We start from the raw sequence: 16,482 nt of genomic DNA, 5'->3' as shown, positions 1-16,482 counted from the left end.
CTGTCATCATCATCATCATCATCATCCTCATCATTTATCACCATCATCATCATCATCATCACCAAAATCACAACCATCATCTTCATCATCATCATCATCAAAATCATTTTAAGACAATGTAAAATTGCCATCAATGGAGGAAATTGGCACATCATGAAAAGCCATGCTTGTCATCAGCATAGTAGCCTAGCACATGACCACTAACTATAAATGGTATCAAATTCCCATACTTCCCTCACTACTGAATTTAAACTTACATTAAAATAGCAGACTATCCAAGAACATTAGAAACATTTCAATCTGCCTGTAATGAGTAACACATTTACAAAAAGTTTCATTGCAACTACAGACAAGAAATTTAGAATGAAAACTTTCACAAACTGAAACTTTATCTGGAAATGTAGTTTTACTGCTACATATATGAAGTACAATATCAAAACTTCCCAGTCTTACACTACAGATCTTAGAAGGTGTACTTTGAGCTGACAGCAAAAGGAAGTTCATCTTACACGCTGGTTGTGAGAAGGTTGGAGTGGATGGCAGCCACACCATTGACAGCATGAGAACCCACGATAGAAAGGTGGGCCATGTTGATACGCTTGTGGTCACCCTCCTCAACGATAGACATGCGGCGCATACGATCCGGGTCATCCGGGTAAAGCCGTCGAACTTCCTGCAAGAGACATATTTATCAACTATTAATGTGGACACTTTCAAACATTATCACCCAAGGTTCATTGAGCTTAATATCTTAATGATGAGAAACAACGAATTCCAAGAATTTTTACCTTGCCTGGTAATTAACATAACTATCATTATGTGCATTTTCATATTTGTCATCAATGATTTGCGTATTTAAGAGCTAAATATTTTGACGATTGCGACAACTTCTCTCCAAAAAATGTAATGTAACTAGTTTACATGTCTTTTTAGTATACAAAAGTTTTGTTATATGCCTGAATATCAAAAGCAACTGAGTTTACAGTCTACAGACTGAATTTCAGTCCAGTTTTCCTCTAATTTCAGGATACAATCTCTTTAGACAGCAAGTGAAAAGTCAGTTGACCATTACGATCCCAAAGAAAGACACACATCGATATCTTTGTGTGGGACTGACCTCCAGATGGTGCATGTTGATCTCATAGATGATCTGTAGATGGCGAGGAAGGACGTACTCCAGTAGACCCACCGGCCATCTCTCTAGGGCCTCTGGCAGGATGGTGTGGTTGGTGTAGGCAAAGGTATTCACCACTACGGGCCAGGCCTGGGGATGAGAAGGTGAAATACTAGTATAAAATGAGTAGGCCCCTTCTACCATCAACATTCATCACAAAAGGAATCTGGTACAAAGTGCCCCACATATTATTCAAAGACTTATTATTGAAGGAGATTTGTTATCAAGAATCATATCTGAATATACCCGGATGTCACAAAAAAGTGAAACTTTGTAGATCAGTGACTGACTGATTTTATTCTTAAAGGAATTAAAAATTAAACTGACAACTACAACAGTAAATCTTACACTGCACTAAATGAAAAGTGGGAAAAGATATTGATGGTAAAAATGAATATCAATATATCAATATCCACTATTGCAATTATCCCACAGTATCATTTCTCATATGAAATCATCTGCTTATAAAATCAAAGACAAAATAGTGCGGATCAAGTCCAACACTTTCTCTTACATTCTTAACCCTAACTTACCTGGGCTATTTAGCAAGCTTGAATTCCTGGGGGGGGGCCATTATGGCCCCCCCTTCAGATCTCGGCCGTTGATCGCGCGATCGCCGCAAAATTTTGCATGAACATAAAGCCGGATGTAATCTACAAGACTGTTAAGTTCAATTTTCAAAAAATTTGCAGTTTTTATTTTAAATTAATTAATTATGCAAATATATGCAAAAAAACTCATTTTCGTCTATAATTGGCTTATAAAAGCTTATGGAATGCTGATTTTTGTTTTAAATTTTCCTAGTGACATTCCGAACATTTGTACGTAAAAAGAAAATCAGTATCAAAATTAATTTCCTATGTTTTCTATTGTTTTATCATTTTTTAATGTATTTCTTTGTTTTTTCGAACTTTTGTTTTTGTTGTTTTTTTCAGCAGAATTTGTCATACACATCTTTAGAAGCATAGCTATACTAAAATACATTTATTTCAGCCATTAAAATTAAAAATATGAATCTTTATATGAATTAATTGAAAAAACACAATTTGTATTGACTTTGTACACAAAATCACGTTTTTGAGCAATTTTGGGGTGGACGAACATTTTTTGAAGGGGCGTGGCTTCGGAACGGTATGCCCGGTCGCGACAAATTTGGTCTCAAAAGTTGCGCGAGACTTGAAAGTAAAAAGTCAGTGAGCGGCGTGGTCAAAAAATTTTGCGCGGCGGAATGGTCGCGGAATTTGTCGAGGGGGGGGGCCATTATGGCCCCCCCCCCCCCAGGTAAGTTAGGGTTAAATCTTTTTTTTTTTTTTTATGGCAAAGATTTTATATCAATTCATGATGCACACATTTCATGAATTTACGAATATCATCCAGGGAATTACATCTGTGACAGACTTGTCTTCCCTATGACGGAACTACTTCTGTTCTCTGACCTGTAACTGAGTGTACTAAATGATTCAACCTGTGATTTCTTACCTTCTCCCATGGAAGTCCCTCAATGTCGAGTAGAATCCTCATCAGTTCTGGGATGGCCAGGCCGGGGTGGGTATCATTCAGCTGGATGGCCACCTGTTATGGACACAGTGGACACAGGTACATCAGATGGCTGGATATAATACTGACAGTTAACCAGACTTCAACAAGGTGTGTTATACACTATGTGACTCTAGGCGGTATAATTAGGCACATTACAGTAATTGCAAAACTACATTTTTATAACAAGTTAGCTGAGAGCTGAGAGCATCACATACCACAGGACAGAGCCCAACTTCCTTAGAAACTGCCTATATGTGGAGATGGCAAGGTACAAATCATAGACCAGGCCAACAATTGTGGTTTGTGCTCCAGATATCACACTCAACTCATGACGAATCAAGCTAACCTTATCTCTTAGCACGCAGCAGAACATGGCTCCTTGTTAAAACAATTCACTGCCATACACATACACATACATACATTGTACATACATACACACATACATTAGTACAAACATACATATTATAGGCAGTATGGAACTATAGAACAAGCTTAAACTATTTGTTATGGGGAGTTTAATCAGACGACAGATTAAAATACACCAATGGAGAGATAATGGAATCCTCAATATAAATGCTGACCACTTTATCAAAGAAACCTATCTATGGTCATTGGAAGGGGTTGAACTGTCTAAACACACCTTCTCTGGGAAGCTGTCAAAGGAGGTTCGGACTGGGTCTCTGCAGCCAAACTTGGAGGATTTGAAGCGTCGGATGATGTCTTGGAGAGACGCTGTCACCATGAAGTACTCCTGCTTCAGACGAAGCTCCTTACCCTCAACAACCTTGGGCACAAACAGTGAGCAAAATATGTCAACCACTATCTTTCACTCTTGCTTTGCATGAATCCATCTGTTTTGAGGACGTACCTTTGACAGAGAAGTGTCTCTAGAGTCATACTTATGTTACACTACAACAACTTATCAAAAATACTGACTACAAGTGTATCAAAAATCATTTACAATGCAAGAAGTTACTTTACCTGGTGGTAAGAATGTAAAATGTTAATAGAAAGTACCTGGTATTTTCTTTTTCACTACAAGCATCTATGTTCAAACTGATAAAATGTACAGTTACAGGGTGAAAGTATTTCATTTATCTCAAGGTAATGCAGAGATAAAAATACATTATTAATTCAATGCAGCTTTTTATTCCTTCTGGTCCTAGAATGCAGTTAGAAATACATCATTTACAATGATAAGACTCACAATTATGAAGAGTATTGATAGAAAGCTGGAGTGGTTTCTTCCTTTTTTTTCTTTTTTACTACAAGGATTAATCACTCTGTAAACTCTCTTGTCTACTGGTTCTGGTGTAGATAAAAGAGAGAATTCATGAACGCTTACATTGTCGTTGGGGTACAGGACCCTTGTGATGTTCTCAGCACTGTTCCTATCCAACACAGCTTGTACATAGTCTCCATCATTGACTGTAAAATTAAAGTCATATTAATGTTTAGGCATAAAATTTGGGGAAATGATACAATTCTGATGCTTCAGTCCGTACAATTCAATATCATGTCATTATCTTAACCCGTTGAGGACAAGTCCCGAGTATACTCGGGCAGGGGTCTATGGGAAATTCATGTTGTAGCAAAATCAGCCATCCTCAACGGGTTAATATTTGCTTAAGGAATGATATACATATGCTATTCACACATTTCTTGCTACTTCAAAGCAATGCAAACCTCATTTACTTTGGGCACAATCTGCAGGTAATGTAAGTCTAGTAGTTGTGGTTTTCACTCAGGATCTAAATATTTCACAAATTTGTCTGTGTTAATAGTGATAACTAGAAGGCCTTTTGCTCTAAAACAAGTTTGTCATTGTTTATATTTCCATATCACCAAAATGGTAGGGTGTTTATTGAGGTCAATAGCTATGAAAGCATGGCATGAAAGAGCTGACTGGTTAAAGGATGAATCAACTCACAGAAAGTGAGATCAAAGCTATTCTTGGACTTGGCCGACCACAGTCTCATGGTGTTCACCGTGTTGTTCTTGTAGCCTGGGATGGGGCTGTCATACGGCATGGCAAAGACAACCTAAACAAATATTGTACACAGGGAAACAATATTCATCAAATATACTATACTTTTCACATTTGTACATATATAAGCTTTTCACAAATACTCCTGCAAATAATTAAACTTCTATGTTTGACTTAGAACAATGGTTTGCTTATTTGCAATTTCATACCTAAATAAAGGTACACATGTTTCTTTCACATAATGTCTCAGCTTCGCTATGTTAAAGAAAGTTGGACTGGAAAGATCAAATAGTGAGAATGCTTCCCTATATCTATTTTCCTCTTCATATTCTACAAACAGCACAAGGTTTTTCTCCCTATATGCCATGTGGTAGGGGCACAGACTTGCAAATACTCATAATTTCCAACACACTTCACTTGAGAATGGTTCATAGAAGCCAACTAGCATAATACAAAGTGAATTCAGCTGATGACATAACAATGAGTCTCTGAGAAATCTTATTCCGAACTTCCTTTTCCTTTCTTTCAATTACAACTGTAGCCCTTTCGGACTATCATTTTTACTATCATTTATTCGGTGATTCAACATACAATACAAGCGGACATAGAATACAAACAGAAAATCATATTACATGAAAGATTGTGGTGATTCCAGGTGCATGCTGCTGGTTGGCAGGGAAGGAAAGTTCTTTGGTCAATTCCTGAGTAAGGGGGGGGGGGGGGGGGCACTGCTTGTGGTCAATCTATATGCTACTGACCTTCGTATCAACCCACTTGACCTTTCCATCCTTGTTTTCAGTGTGTCCGTAGAAGTTGACCGGGATGGTGTACTCAGGGCGAGCTTTCTCCCATGGGTTTCCAAACCTCAGCCAGTCATCTGGTTCCTCAACCTACACAAAGATGCAGGAAGTGAGGCAAGATTTGAGAGACTGGCATCTAGATTGGAGGTATGCATGGGGCAAGCATTAAATACCTTCTGTAGACACACACACTTGGGTATATCATGTATCAAAATAAACTAATTGATATGCAATATCACATAAAGTTTCACACAGTGATAGTGATGAAAACACAATAAAACACCACACAAACAATACTTGCGACTGTGATGATAGTAATGATTATAACAAAAACAGTAATATAAAGATAATGATGATAACATATAGTAATGACAACAATATTAACAATGCAACTATAACAATGCAACTACTAGTAGTACTACTACTACTACTTCTACTTATTATTATCATTATTATAATGAAAACGATAATAATAATCATAATCACAGTAGTAGTAGCAGCATAATAATAATAATAATAATAATAATAATAATAATAATAATAATAATAATAATTATAATAGTAATGACAATAATAACTACATTAATAATACCTGTAGTAACAATAATAACAGTGAAAAAAAATATTATCATTACTACTGATAATAAAAAAAAACCCCTCAAATTTCATCATTAACATAACATCAATACTGAAATGCAATGTTCATGACAATATCAGAACAAAAAACACATTAGAACATGATTAAAAGGCTTTCGGTAGTCGTTCCTTCTTTTCTAGATTGCCATTGCTAGATATATGGAAGTTAGAGCCCATACATCATACATGTATCTCTCTTCCACTTTTTGAAAAGCTTTGTTGACCGATTTACAGATCAAATATATCATCACTGTTTAAACCTAACTCATGAATCATATCAGTAATCTGCACACGCCACAAACAATCTCAAGAAGCATCCACTTGTTTACTGTGAATACTCTCTTTAAAGGGATTGTATAGTTTTGGTTGAGATCTAACTTGAGGTTTCTAACATTTTTGGTGAGATAATGAGAAATCTTTTATGAAATTATGAAAGAACATATAATTCCAAGAGGCATTCAACATTTATTTGATGAAAATTGGTTTTGATATGGCTGAGATATCCAAAAAAGAGCAATCCTAATGATAGGTGGGACCCACCTTTTATTACAATCGCTTTGTTTTACTTTGTTTTGGATGTCTCAGTCATTCCATAACCGATTCTCATCAAATAAACCTTGAATTCCTTTAAGAATGGTATGGTCTGTACTATTTCATAAGTGGTTTCTTGGTATCTCACAAGAAGTTAAAACCCAAATTCTCATCTCCATCGATACTATACTATCCCTTTAACCATAAGTTTCATTCAGAAAACCAAACAGCAAAAAATGTGTACATGGACTTTTAACTCTGTGTGCTGACTTGTGGACACTGTGTCTCAGCCTAGATGTTCTTTTTGAACACCATTATCTGTTGACATACTGATGTCACAGACAAATATCATTTCACATTCATTTAATATTGCTCTGTGTTGATTCTGTCTTTATCATCATAAACGACGACAAAAATCATTCTCTTTTCTCTTGTACATTACATACGTATATGAATATACTCCACTCCATACATGCTTCACACACATGACAGACACACATGACAGGGATCAATAAGGACTGTTTTCACTTGGGATAGTCCAATAGGTACATGTATGAATGTTAACTGCAGAGTCATTGGTCTACACCTTGTATTTCAATGGAGCATTATTCAATAAATTGAAAAGAAACAGTAATCTTGCATTTTCACGACTCTGTTTAGAATCCACTCAATACAGCTTTGCTGAGTCACTGTATACAAGCACATCATACATACACAGTGTATACTACATGTATGTCATTTCGAGAAATTACTTCAGTATCATCAAATCATATTTTTATTATCCGATTTGGCTAGAAAAGGGTTTAGTTGAACTTTCTCGGTTATACACTGGATCTAGGGTCAAGCTCTTTGAAGAATTAGTCATCGAATATGATATTCCAATCAGAGATCGAAGGAAATATGACTCCCTCATGAATGGAATCTTTTTACAGTGGTTTGACTTCCCCCAACAGAATGAGGATAATGGAAATTTGTATGATACAATTGTCTCACAATTACTGAGGGTAAAAAAAGTTCCACGTCATTCATATAGTGTGTTGGGATGCTTTATGAATTCATGCAAGGCAGAAAATAAATGGAATGATGTATTTCAAGAGGAAGGAGAGGACTTAAAGGAGGTAGATTGGACTATTTATCATACCAACAATTTCAGATGTACAATCGAGACTCAGCTACGAGCATTTTACTTTAAAATGTTTCATAATGCCATAGGGATCAATAGTTTTCTTTTTAAGATTAAAAAGAAGAATTCACCAAATTGCTCTTTTTGCAATGAACATCCTGAAACTTTGGATCATTTGTTTGTTAATTGCCATAAAGTTAAACCGCTTTGGCATAATTTGATTTCTTTGATTTCAAAAGAAACCGGAAGGAATGAGGATTTTTCACCATTTCATCTAATGTTTGGTATTGATGAGGAAACAAAACATAAAACATGTATCAATTTTTTGTTTTTATGTTTGAAGTATTTCATATATGTGTGCAAATTTCAAGATCGCCATCCAATTTTTGAGGCATTTCTGGTTTTTGCAAAAATGAAACAAAATATTGAAAAGAAGATTGCCGAAAAGAAAGACAAATTACCGAACCATTTGAATAAATGGACAATCCAACTTAACCCTCTATAATGTTGTTGTTTTGTTTTTTTTTAATTGTATGCCCGTTTTATGTGATGATATTTGGTAATATTTGATAATTTTACAAATAACACCAATTCCCACAAGATATTGACAGCTTAAACTTCGGTATAATTAATATTCTGTATACTTAGCATGTGATTTGTTGACCTTTGCTGATATTGACTTTATGTGTACCTTTTGTAAATATTGTAAATATGTTGTTTACCTGTTGGTTTACATCCAATAAAAAGTTTTAAAAAAAAATATCATCACTTCGCTATGCAGGTTAATGACTGCAAATAATTACTTTCAAATATTTTACTATACTTTATGTACACTTTAGAACTCTGGTGGATATTTGTGCTTAGTGTGTCTACCTAAATTGATAACAAACAGGAACTTACTGTGTAACAATCACATTGCTTACTAGAATTGACATATCATAACTTATAATCTTAACAGAGCAAAAACATTGAAATGGATCTATTTATCATCTAAATAAGAATTCACTGTTAGAATATTTCACCACAGGTTGCAGAAGAAGCAAAGATTCATCCCATCCCAACATGGCAATCATGAAACTGCCAGCCTACCTGTTTTCCGTCTTGGATTTTCTGGGTAAAGATACCATAGTCATAGCGTATACCATATCCATAGGCTGCCAGGCCAAGCGTCGCCATGGAGTCCAGGAAACAAGCTGCAGAGAAAAAAATCAGCCGATAAACATCACAAAATCTGTACATTATCTTTAAATTATAATCAATGATATTTCTGAAAACAAAATAAAGCCAGGGACAAACACTGGGATTCACCTTTCATGTGCTGCATGTAGATATTTAGACAACACATCAGCAGAAAATACCAGAGAGTAACTATGCAGACTTCCACTCTGCTGCAAAAGTTTAAGCATGACTGAGTGTGAGACAATTAGCCTCCAAGTTTCAAAAAATTATCTCAAGTTATTTGCACCTAGTCATCATGGATATCATTGCTTTCTCATTAACAAAATGTACGTACCATGACATGGCCATGGAAAACAATAACAGAATAGCCAAGATGAGGCAGAAAAATGAAGTTCTAGCCATTATAGTTTTTGTTGGTTTTTTTTTTTTTCAGCCAAATATTCCCATTAAAAAATTGACATCAACAGCAGGTGCACTCACACTATGAAAAAGTAACATGATATCAAATACCACAGTAATTTGTTGGTACCATTGGCGAAATATGACCATAATAGATATTGCAGTAATTCAAGTGGTACCTTTCTCATTCATGTAACACTATGGTACACAGTACTTCTGGTAAGCACAGCAAATGTGCTTATCAACTATAGGTATTAAATGGACAAGCAGTGTGTCACATCACATCGAAATACACTGCTGTGCAGTCACTGGTATATATATCATGAAACAACTCATACTCAAATCTCACATCCGAATTTTGCATGAAGTTGGAATTACCATTCTAAATACCATTATCATTTTTGTGGTTTATTTGCAATGACATTACTATAATGTGAAATACCAGGGTATTTCATTGTCAATGCGAATGCGCCAACCAATACAGAAAACACTGCAGAATTCCACCACCGCATTATTGAGAGCATGGCTTTCAGAGAGAAAATCAAGACAAGACTCTACAAATGAATCAACCTGCTACATTGGAATGAAATATCTATGTGACAGACAGAAAATCTATGAACTACAGCTCACTGTTATTTCACCCCTTCCCACTCATGTGCCTCACAAGAGTATGATGGGCAGAGTGTGCAGTCTCAAAGGGTTTCATGATACACAGATTTGATTTGATCTGTTCTCAGGATGCTGTTAGGGGCAAGGACTGCCTGGTTACCTGCCAATCTGCCCAGACCACCGTTTCCCAGGCCAGCATCCTCCTCTATCTCTTCCAGCTCCTCAATGTTCAGACCAACCTAAAGACGATAAACATATTCAAATATGAGCATTACTATAAAACAGGAAAATGTTTACATTGTATATTCACACCAACCTACAGGCTGTACATGCACACATAAATAAAAATCAATGCCATATCAAAACAAGAATCACTTTAGACCAGTTGACAAACACAAGAAAATAACAAATCAGACTATAGGATTGATCATCACAGAAATTTTACACATATTTGCGAATTGCAGCCGAATGCCTTTTTCGCAGCATGAAATTTTCGCGAGTTGCCTCTAACATTCAATGCATTATATAGTGTAGACAAGAACTTTTGTATGCATTTTCATTTCGTGAATCTTGGCTCTCCTGAAATTCGCGAAATTAAAATGCACACAAACATTCGTTTTTCAGTATCTAGTATATTCACATCAACCTATGAATATACAAGGATGTAAGCCTAATCATCACAAAAAATTCACGTTCGAACCCTACGCCTATGCAGCAAGAACACGTCACCAGTAAAAGCCTAATGATTCCAGAATCCAAACATTCACTCTAACCTACAACATCGAGAGAGTGTACATCTCAAAATAATATATCAAATTATATTTGATGTATCATTTTAAAAATAATGGAAAATGATATTAGTTAATATTTGTTTGCAATCACTCTGCCGGTAATGACAATGTATAATTGTATACTGTAGTAGCCAGCCTTACTACTAGTAATTTGAAAAAGTTTCTTGATTGAGTAAAACATTCTGGAAATGAATGGCTAAACAAAATTGCTGCAGGAGTGAGAATGAAAAAAAAAAAAATAAGGGAATGCAATGTCAGGTTACTTTCAAATCATTTGTTTGGCTTTACATACAACACTTCCTTGGTCATAACTTGTTTCCTACTGTAACTTCCACGTCTTCCCCTTAAAAGTATATCAGCCATCATCTGCACACACATTATACAGCATTTGCCCAAGAACATGTAAATGACAATCCACCCTGACGATACATGCTGTAGAACTGCTGTATACATACTTTTGGCTGTGTTGGCTGTAAAGTGTATTTCATGGCTACATTAGGAGATGCTCTGTGAAGAGATTTGAATCAACTGCGCTTTTTTTTTTGCCATTTCTAACCTCCATACTGGAATACTACATATGCCATAAATATTAGCAAGTCTAATTTTTTTGGGAATCGGGGACTTCTGATAACATTGTGAGTGGTTAAATTTGTAATCATGGAGTACAGTACTGAGTGAAAGAATGCATGCGTGCGAGTCATATTCACATCTAGATCAGAGTGAATATTTTTGCGTGTCCTTAAAATTTGCAAATAGCACAGTGCTGACTTGCAAAATTTGCAAAAATAAAACCCTTGTGAAATATTCTGTGTATACAGTAAACAAAGTCATAAATTCTCCTGGTAAAAAGCAGATCTCTACTGACTTATATTCTAACACAGCCATACAATGAAGAAATGTTACTGCTGTAGAAACGTTGCATTTACATGTATGTTCATGTACAATGTATCTATAAGACATTATGATGACAGCTGGATGTTAATTGGGAGGAATGCCTTCATTCAGCAGCAAAGCAAAGGACAGACGTTGACCTGCTTCTACAAGGATCTCAAACCTCAATTTGAAAGTGATATGCACTACATCCTCTTGCCTACACACAAAAACTAGATCAATGCCTCCTTGCAATCTGTGTGTATGTGTGTGTGCCCACAAGGAAATAACTTGAGAGAAGGCCTGCCCCATACATATTGGCAGAGCAAACAGCAACACCCGACCCTAAATTCCCTATCCAGGGAAGCTGAGCTGGCCTTAGTGATTGTATCAAACGCCACAGCACACCTCCATACATTTCCCAGCTGCTGAAAGCAGATAATACTGTACAGTTAATACCATGATCACAGTTGCTTAATGCTACGAACTACAATAATTTTAAGCCCTTTGATTTACAATTGTACCTTTTTGTCAAAAACAACTGAAGCTTTCTTTGTTTGTTTGTTTTTCATTTAGGGATTTACTTTCACACAGTAGGTTACTATCTGTTTACATCTAAACAATTATTGGCCCAGATTCAATCAGTTTTTGACGATTTGAAGTCAGTGCATGAGGTAATGGCAACACACAATTTTTTTTTTCTTGAAACTTCTAGAATTTCATGGCCAAACAATTCTAATATTTTCAGCATAAAATTAACACCCCAGCCAGCACAAAGCTATTTACTGTATAGGTTGTATTACAAAAAGGCTATATACATGTACCAGCCAAAGTACAATGTATTTGCACATCACCTAAATAAGCTACAACTGTACATATTTTCAGAACTTAATGAACCATCTCAAATTCAGTTGCATTCAAACATCATTAATCACTTCTAGGTAAAATGTACCTAGATTTACAGGGCAAATTCTACATTATATCTTAATTGGCTATAACATCTAGAGTAAAATCAAACAAAAAGAAAATGGTCAAGGTCAATTATCATAATCAGACCTATACAAAAGATATGGAATTACATGGAAGAAAGTTTCGCATGTTTTTACAAAATATATACCAGGCATTCACTTAACACTGACATTAGTACATTGTAGCAACCACACACAAACATTACAAAATGTGATGATTGTTCACACATCTCTCAGGTGTACCTGTTGGTGTTTCACTCAATCCTATCTTCTTTACTGAAATAAAAACAAATCAGTTGTGTCCTTTGTATCACATTAGATCCCAATGTAGTCTAACTTGACAACAATACACGCCTATAGAAGAGAGAGGTCACAACTGCTAAATTATTGACCCAAAGCAACATTTTTCTAATTTGGGAAAGGTTTACAAACCAATGGGAGCATTGTGAGTTGATGATACAATCCCCTGTTCTACTGTGCTTGTACGGCTGTTACTAATATGACTATTTAATAAAAATATTAGCATGTTAAAATTCAATAACTTTCTTATTTCAAATGCGACTTGAAGAACTGCTGTCATCCTGTTTTTCTGACTTCTTCACACTGCTCAAATACATGTACTACTAATTTTCAAACTTTGTCTACAGGTTTTCAGCATAACAACCATAAAATTAAGATATGGCATGATATCATGCTGTATGAAACAGTGTGCAAGTCATTAATGTTCAATACCATCAAAACTTGTCAGTCATATCGCTGTCGACTGTGATTCACGTTGTTCCTTGGAAAACTTTGAAAACTCATGATGATTTGACATGTTCCAAAATGAAATACCAGGTAGGTGCATTTCAGTCTTTGGCAAATATTTGTTGGACAATCAGACCAACATTGCATTTATGCATTGCCTATTTAAAAAAAATAAATAATAATAATAATAATAATAACCCACCAAACCAACCTTGCAGATTAAAGATAATAAAAAGTTTTGGTACCTCAAAAATTTCCTTGTCTTAGTTTGTGTTTCAGATTAAAGTACCTTTCATATAACTAACACTGTGAGACTTACTCGCCCCAAAGTGCTCTCATGTCTTAGTAATCATGCAATTAACTGCGACCAGCAGCCCCATACGCATAGCGTAATCGGGCTTCGCATTGTAGCATTCAGGATCATGACAGATTTAGTATCGCGGAGTAAATAATAACTTAAAATCCCAAAAATTCTTCAATTTGAAGACTTACCAATTAAGGTGAAGTATTGAAAACAGGCTTCGGGCAACGTTTGGTTCTGCCTACAGTCCCTTTCTGTTCGAATTGATGACTGAATGTGACTCGGCCGAGAGGACCTTGGGAGAGCTACATACACCATGTACACTGAATACTACAGCCAGTGCATGCAAACACATCACATGCGCACAAATTTCAAATCCTATATCAACGGATAAGATGTTTGTGTGCGCATGCGCTGGCCGTAGTAGTCAGTGTATGCATCGGTCCATGGTGTATGTAGCTCTCCCAAGGTCCTCTCGACCGAGTCACATTCAGTCATCAATTCGAAAAGAAAGGGACTATTGGCAGAACCAAACGTTGTTCGAAGCCTGTTTTCAATACTTCAACTTAATTGGTAAGTCTTCAAATTCGAAGAAATTTTGGGATTTTAAATTGACATTTACCCGCGATACTAATTCTGCCATGATCCTGAATGTTACAATGCGAAGCCCCATTACGCTATGCGTATGGGGCTGCTGGTCGCAGTTAGCTATGCGTACAATGGGCTGCACGCTGCTGGTCGCAGTCAGTGGTTTCGTACAATATTTATCGACGCTGTACGGCGACGGCTCTGGTACGAAACCATTATTGCATGATTACTAAGACATGAGAGCACTTTGGGGCGAGTAATTCTCACAGACAACGTACTTTAACGTGAAACACAAACCAAGACAGGGAAATTCAGGGAAACTTTTGAGGTACCAAAACTTTTTATTATCTTTAAGGACTTTTAAAACCTATAAAATGGTAAATGGACACTTGCTTGCATGTAAGACAGCTTCTCTAACAATGCTACGGCTCTTGTTTGAAAATGTCAGAATGAGACACAGGGTTCATGAAGTGAGGTACATTGTATGTGGTGGATGACAAGCTCTGTTAACATGCATCATTATTAATGTAGCTGACATCTGGAGAAAGGTCAAAGGAGACATGATCATCTAGGACAGTTGGTGGAGTGAAGATGGTACTTTACAACATCTGTCATTATTAAAGCCCAGACACTAAAGTTTAGAAAACAATTTTAATGCTTCTTGAAAAATGTAACATAAATCCTCTGAATGATAAAGAGAATATGATACTGTTCACATTTTGCGAAAAAAGTTTCTGAAAGGACTCAGTATTGATGCTAAAATCACTACACTATATTGGTGCATGAACAGAAATCTTCTGGTCTCCAACACTAATCCCAAATGGCATCTTTTACTGAACACAGTCTTTGAGCTCTTTTAAGTTTGATGGTCAACACAATAAAGACCAGGTTGAGCTTTCCAAAGAGAACAAATTGAATTCTGCTGTTTGCCTCAAAATTTCAACGCAAAATCTATTGGTGGGCCTTTAAAATCACGGCTATTTATCATCAAATGCCTTGTAGCAAGTCTAAACTCCGCTATATGCGAATATATTTAAATCTGGCATACACATTAATCCAATGCATGCAGTGCACACACATCAGGCCCTATACTATATTAATTTGCACAGATCTACAAAATCAAATGCCAGTCTAACCTAGTGTGTATTGAATTTTTGGTTTCTCCCTGCAGGTGATTAGGAGTTTGCACTACGATTGTCATCCATAATGCCATGAGAAATAAACAAAGCATGTAACACAAACACACAAAGACTATCTTCATTCAAATGAAAAATGTGCACGAATTTTGACCACAGATTACACACCTGATAAAGGGCTTCGTCACACTGACTCTGAATGTCCAGGTTGACCATGGTGTTGGTCAAGGTACGGCCAATGTAGTACTCCAGCGAGAGGTAGTAAACACGCTGAAACAAAGACAAACAATATGAATGTTATTCTCCTGGTAGTGTTTGTCATAGAACTCCCTGCTTCATTTACACAACTCATTAATCCTCAGGTTTGTAACACGGCACCTATGGATAACACCTGGCAACTAGTACATGTACATGTATCATTATGTTGTAATATTCTGTAATTTATTTCCTGTTGAGCTGCCGAGAGATACTACATTCAATGTTCTGTCTCATGTTTTGCGCACAATTTATCCAAGTAGACTGTAGTTTGATGTTTCTCAAGTTTTGCGCGTGTTTTTATGCATGTTTGATTACATTTTATTTTGAACATGTCACCAATCCTGCTGCACAGCATGTTGCTGGCTTTTGAGCATGCTGCACAAGAATTCAATGTAGCAGCAACATGCTAACACCCCTTGTGGACTATCCTGGGATATTCAATATTATAAAATGTAAACATACATAACAACCTAAGTGAAAATGCTTGCCAAAACTGACAAGGAGCAATTCACAAAAATATCTGTTCACAGAAATCTAAGCCACTACACTCATACAAAAAAGGGGGGGCACTTATAACACATGAAGGATACATATTTCTAGACAACTGATAGCTCAATATCTTCAGAAAAGTTCACTAAAGAGATGGTAAATTTTCTAGGACCCCGTTTACAGTGCGGGGCTGGGCCTAGCCGCGGCCGAGCCCAGCCTCAATTGCGGGGTCGAGCCCTGCAATTTTGTCCGTTTACACAGCCGGGCTCGGCTGCGCTTTTGATTCAAACCTTTCAATATCTTGTCGTAGTGGCACTCTGCTTGTAAACAAACGCAATTTGGTATAGTCCGGTTTTC

At 36.4% G+C, this 16,482-nt stretch overlaps 1 protein-coding gene across 1 annotated transcript in view; it reads right to left on the bottom strand.

Annotated features, from left to right (window-relative positions):
• The window catches only part of LOC140233133 (glycogen phosphorylase, brain form-like), a 35,894-nt gene that overhangs the window by 7,915 nt on the left and 11,497 nt on the right, over nt 1–16,482 (bottom strand). The window contains exons 2-11 of the mRNA XM_072313251.1: nt 15,547–15,648; nt 10,138–10,216; nt 8,880–8,983; nt 5,459–5,590; nt 4,644–4,755; nt 4,059–4,141; nt 3,354–3,497; nt 2,654–2,746; nt 1,118–1,264; nt 510–673 (exon numbers count right to left, since the gene is read on the bottom strand). Coding sequence (XP_072169352.1) covers nt 510–673; nt 1,118–1,264; nt 2,654–2,746; nt 3,354–3,497; nt 4,059–4,141; nt 4,644–4,755; nt 5,459–5,590; nt 8,880–8,983; nt 10,138–10,216; nt 15,547–15,648 — 1,160 coding nt within the window. The remainder of the gene's footprint in view (nt 1–509; nt 674–1,117; nt 1,265–2,653; nt 2,747–3,353; nt 3,498–4,058; nt 4,142–4,643; nt 4,756–5,458; nt 5,591–8,879; nt 8,984–10,137; nt 10,217–15,546; nt 15,649–16,482) is intronic.

Source organism: Diadema setosum, chromosome 1 (genome assembly GCF_964275005.1).
Source record: "Diadema setosum chromosome 1, eeDiaSeto1, whole genome shotgun sequence".
NCBI lineage: Eukaryota > Metazoa > Echinodermata > Echinoidea > Diadematoida > Diadematidae > Diadema > Diadema setosum.
Note: the sequence above shows the minus strand (reverse complement) of the source record. Positions and strands in the feature narration are given on the sequence as shown.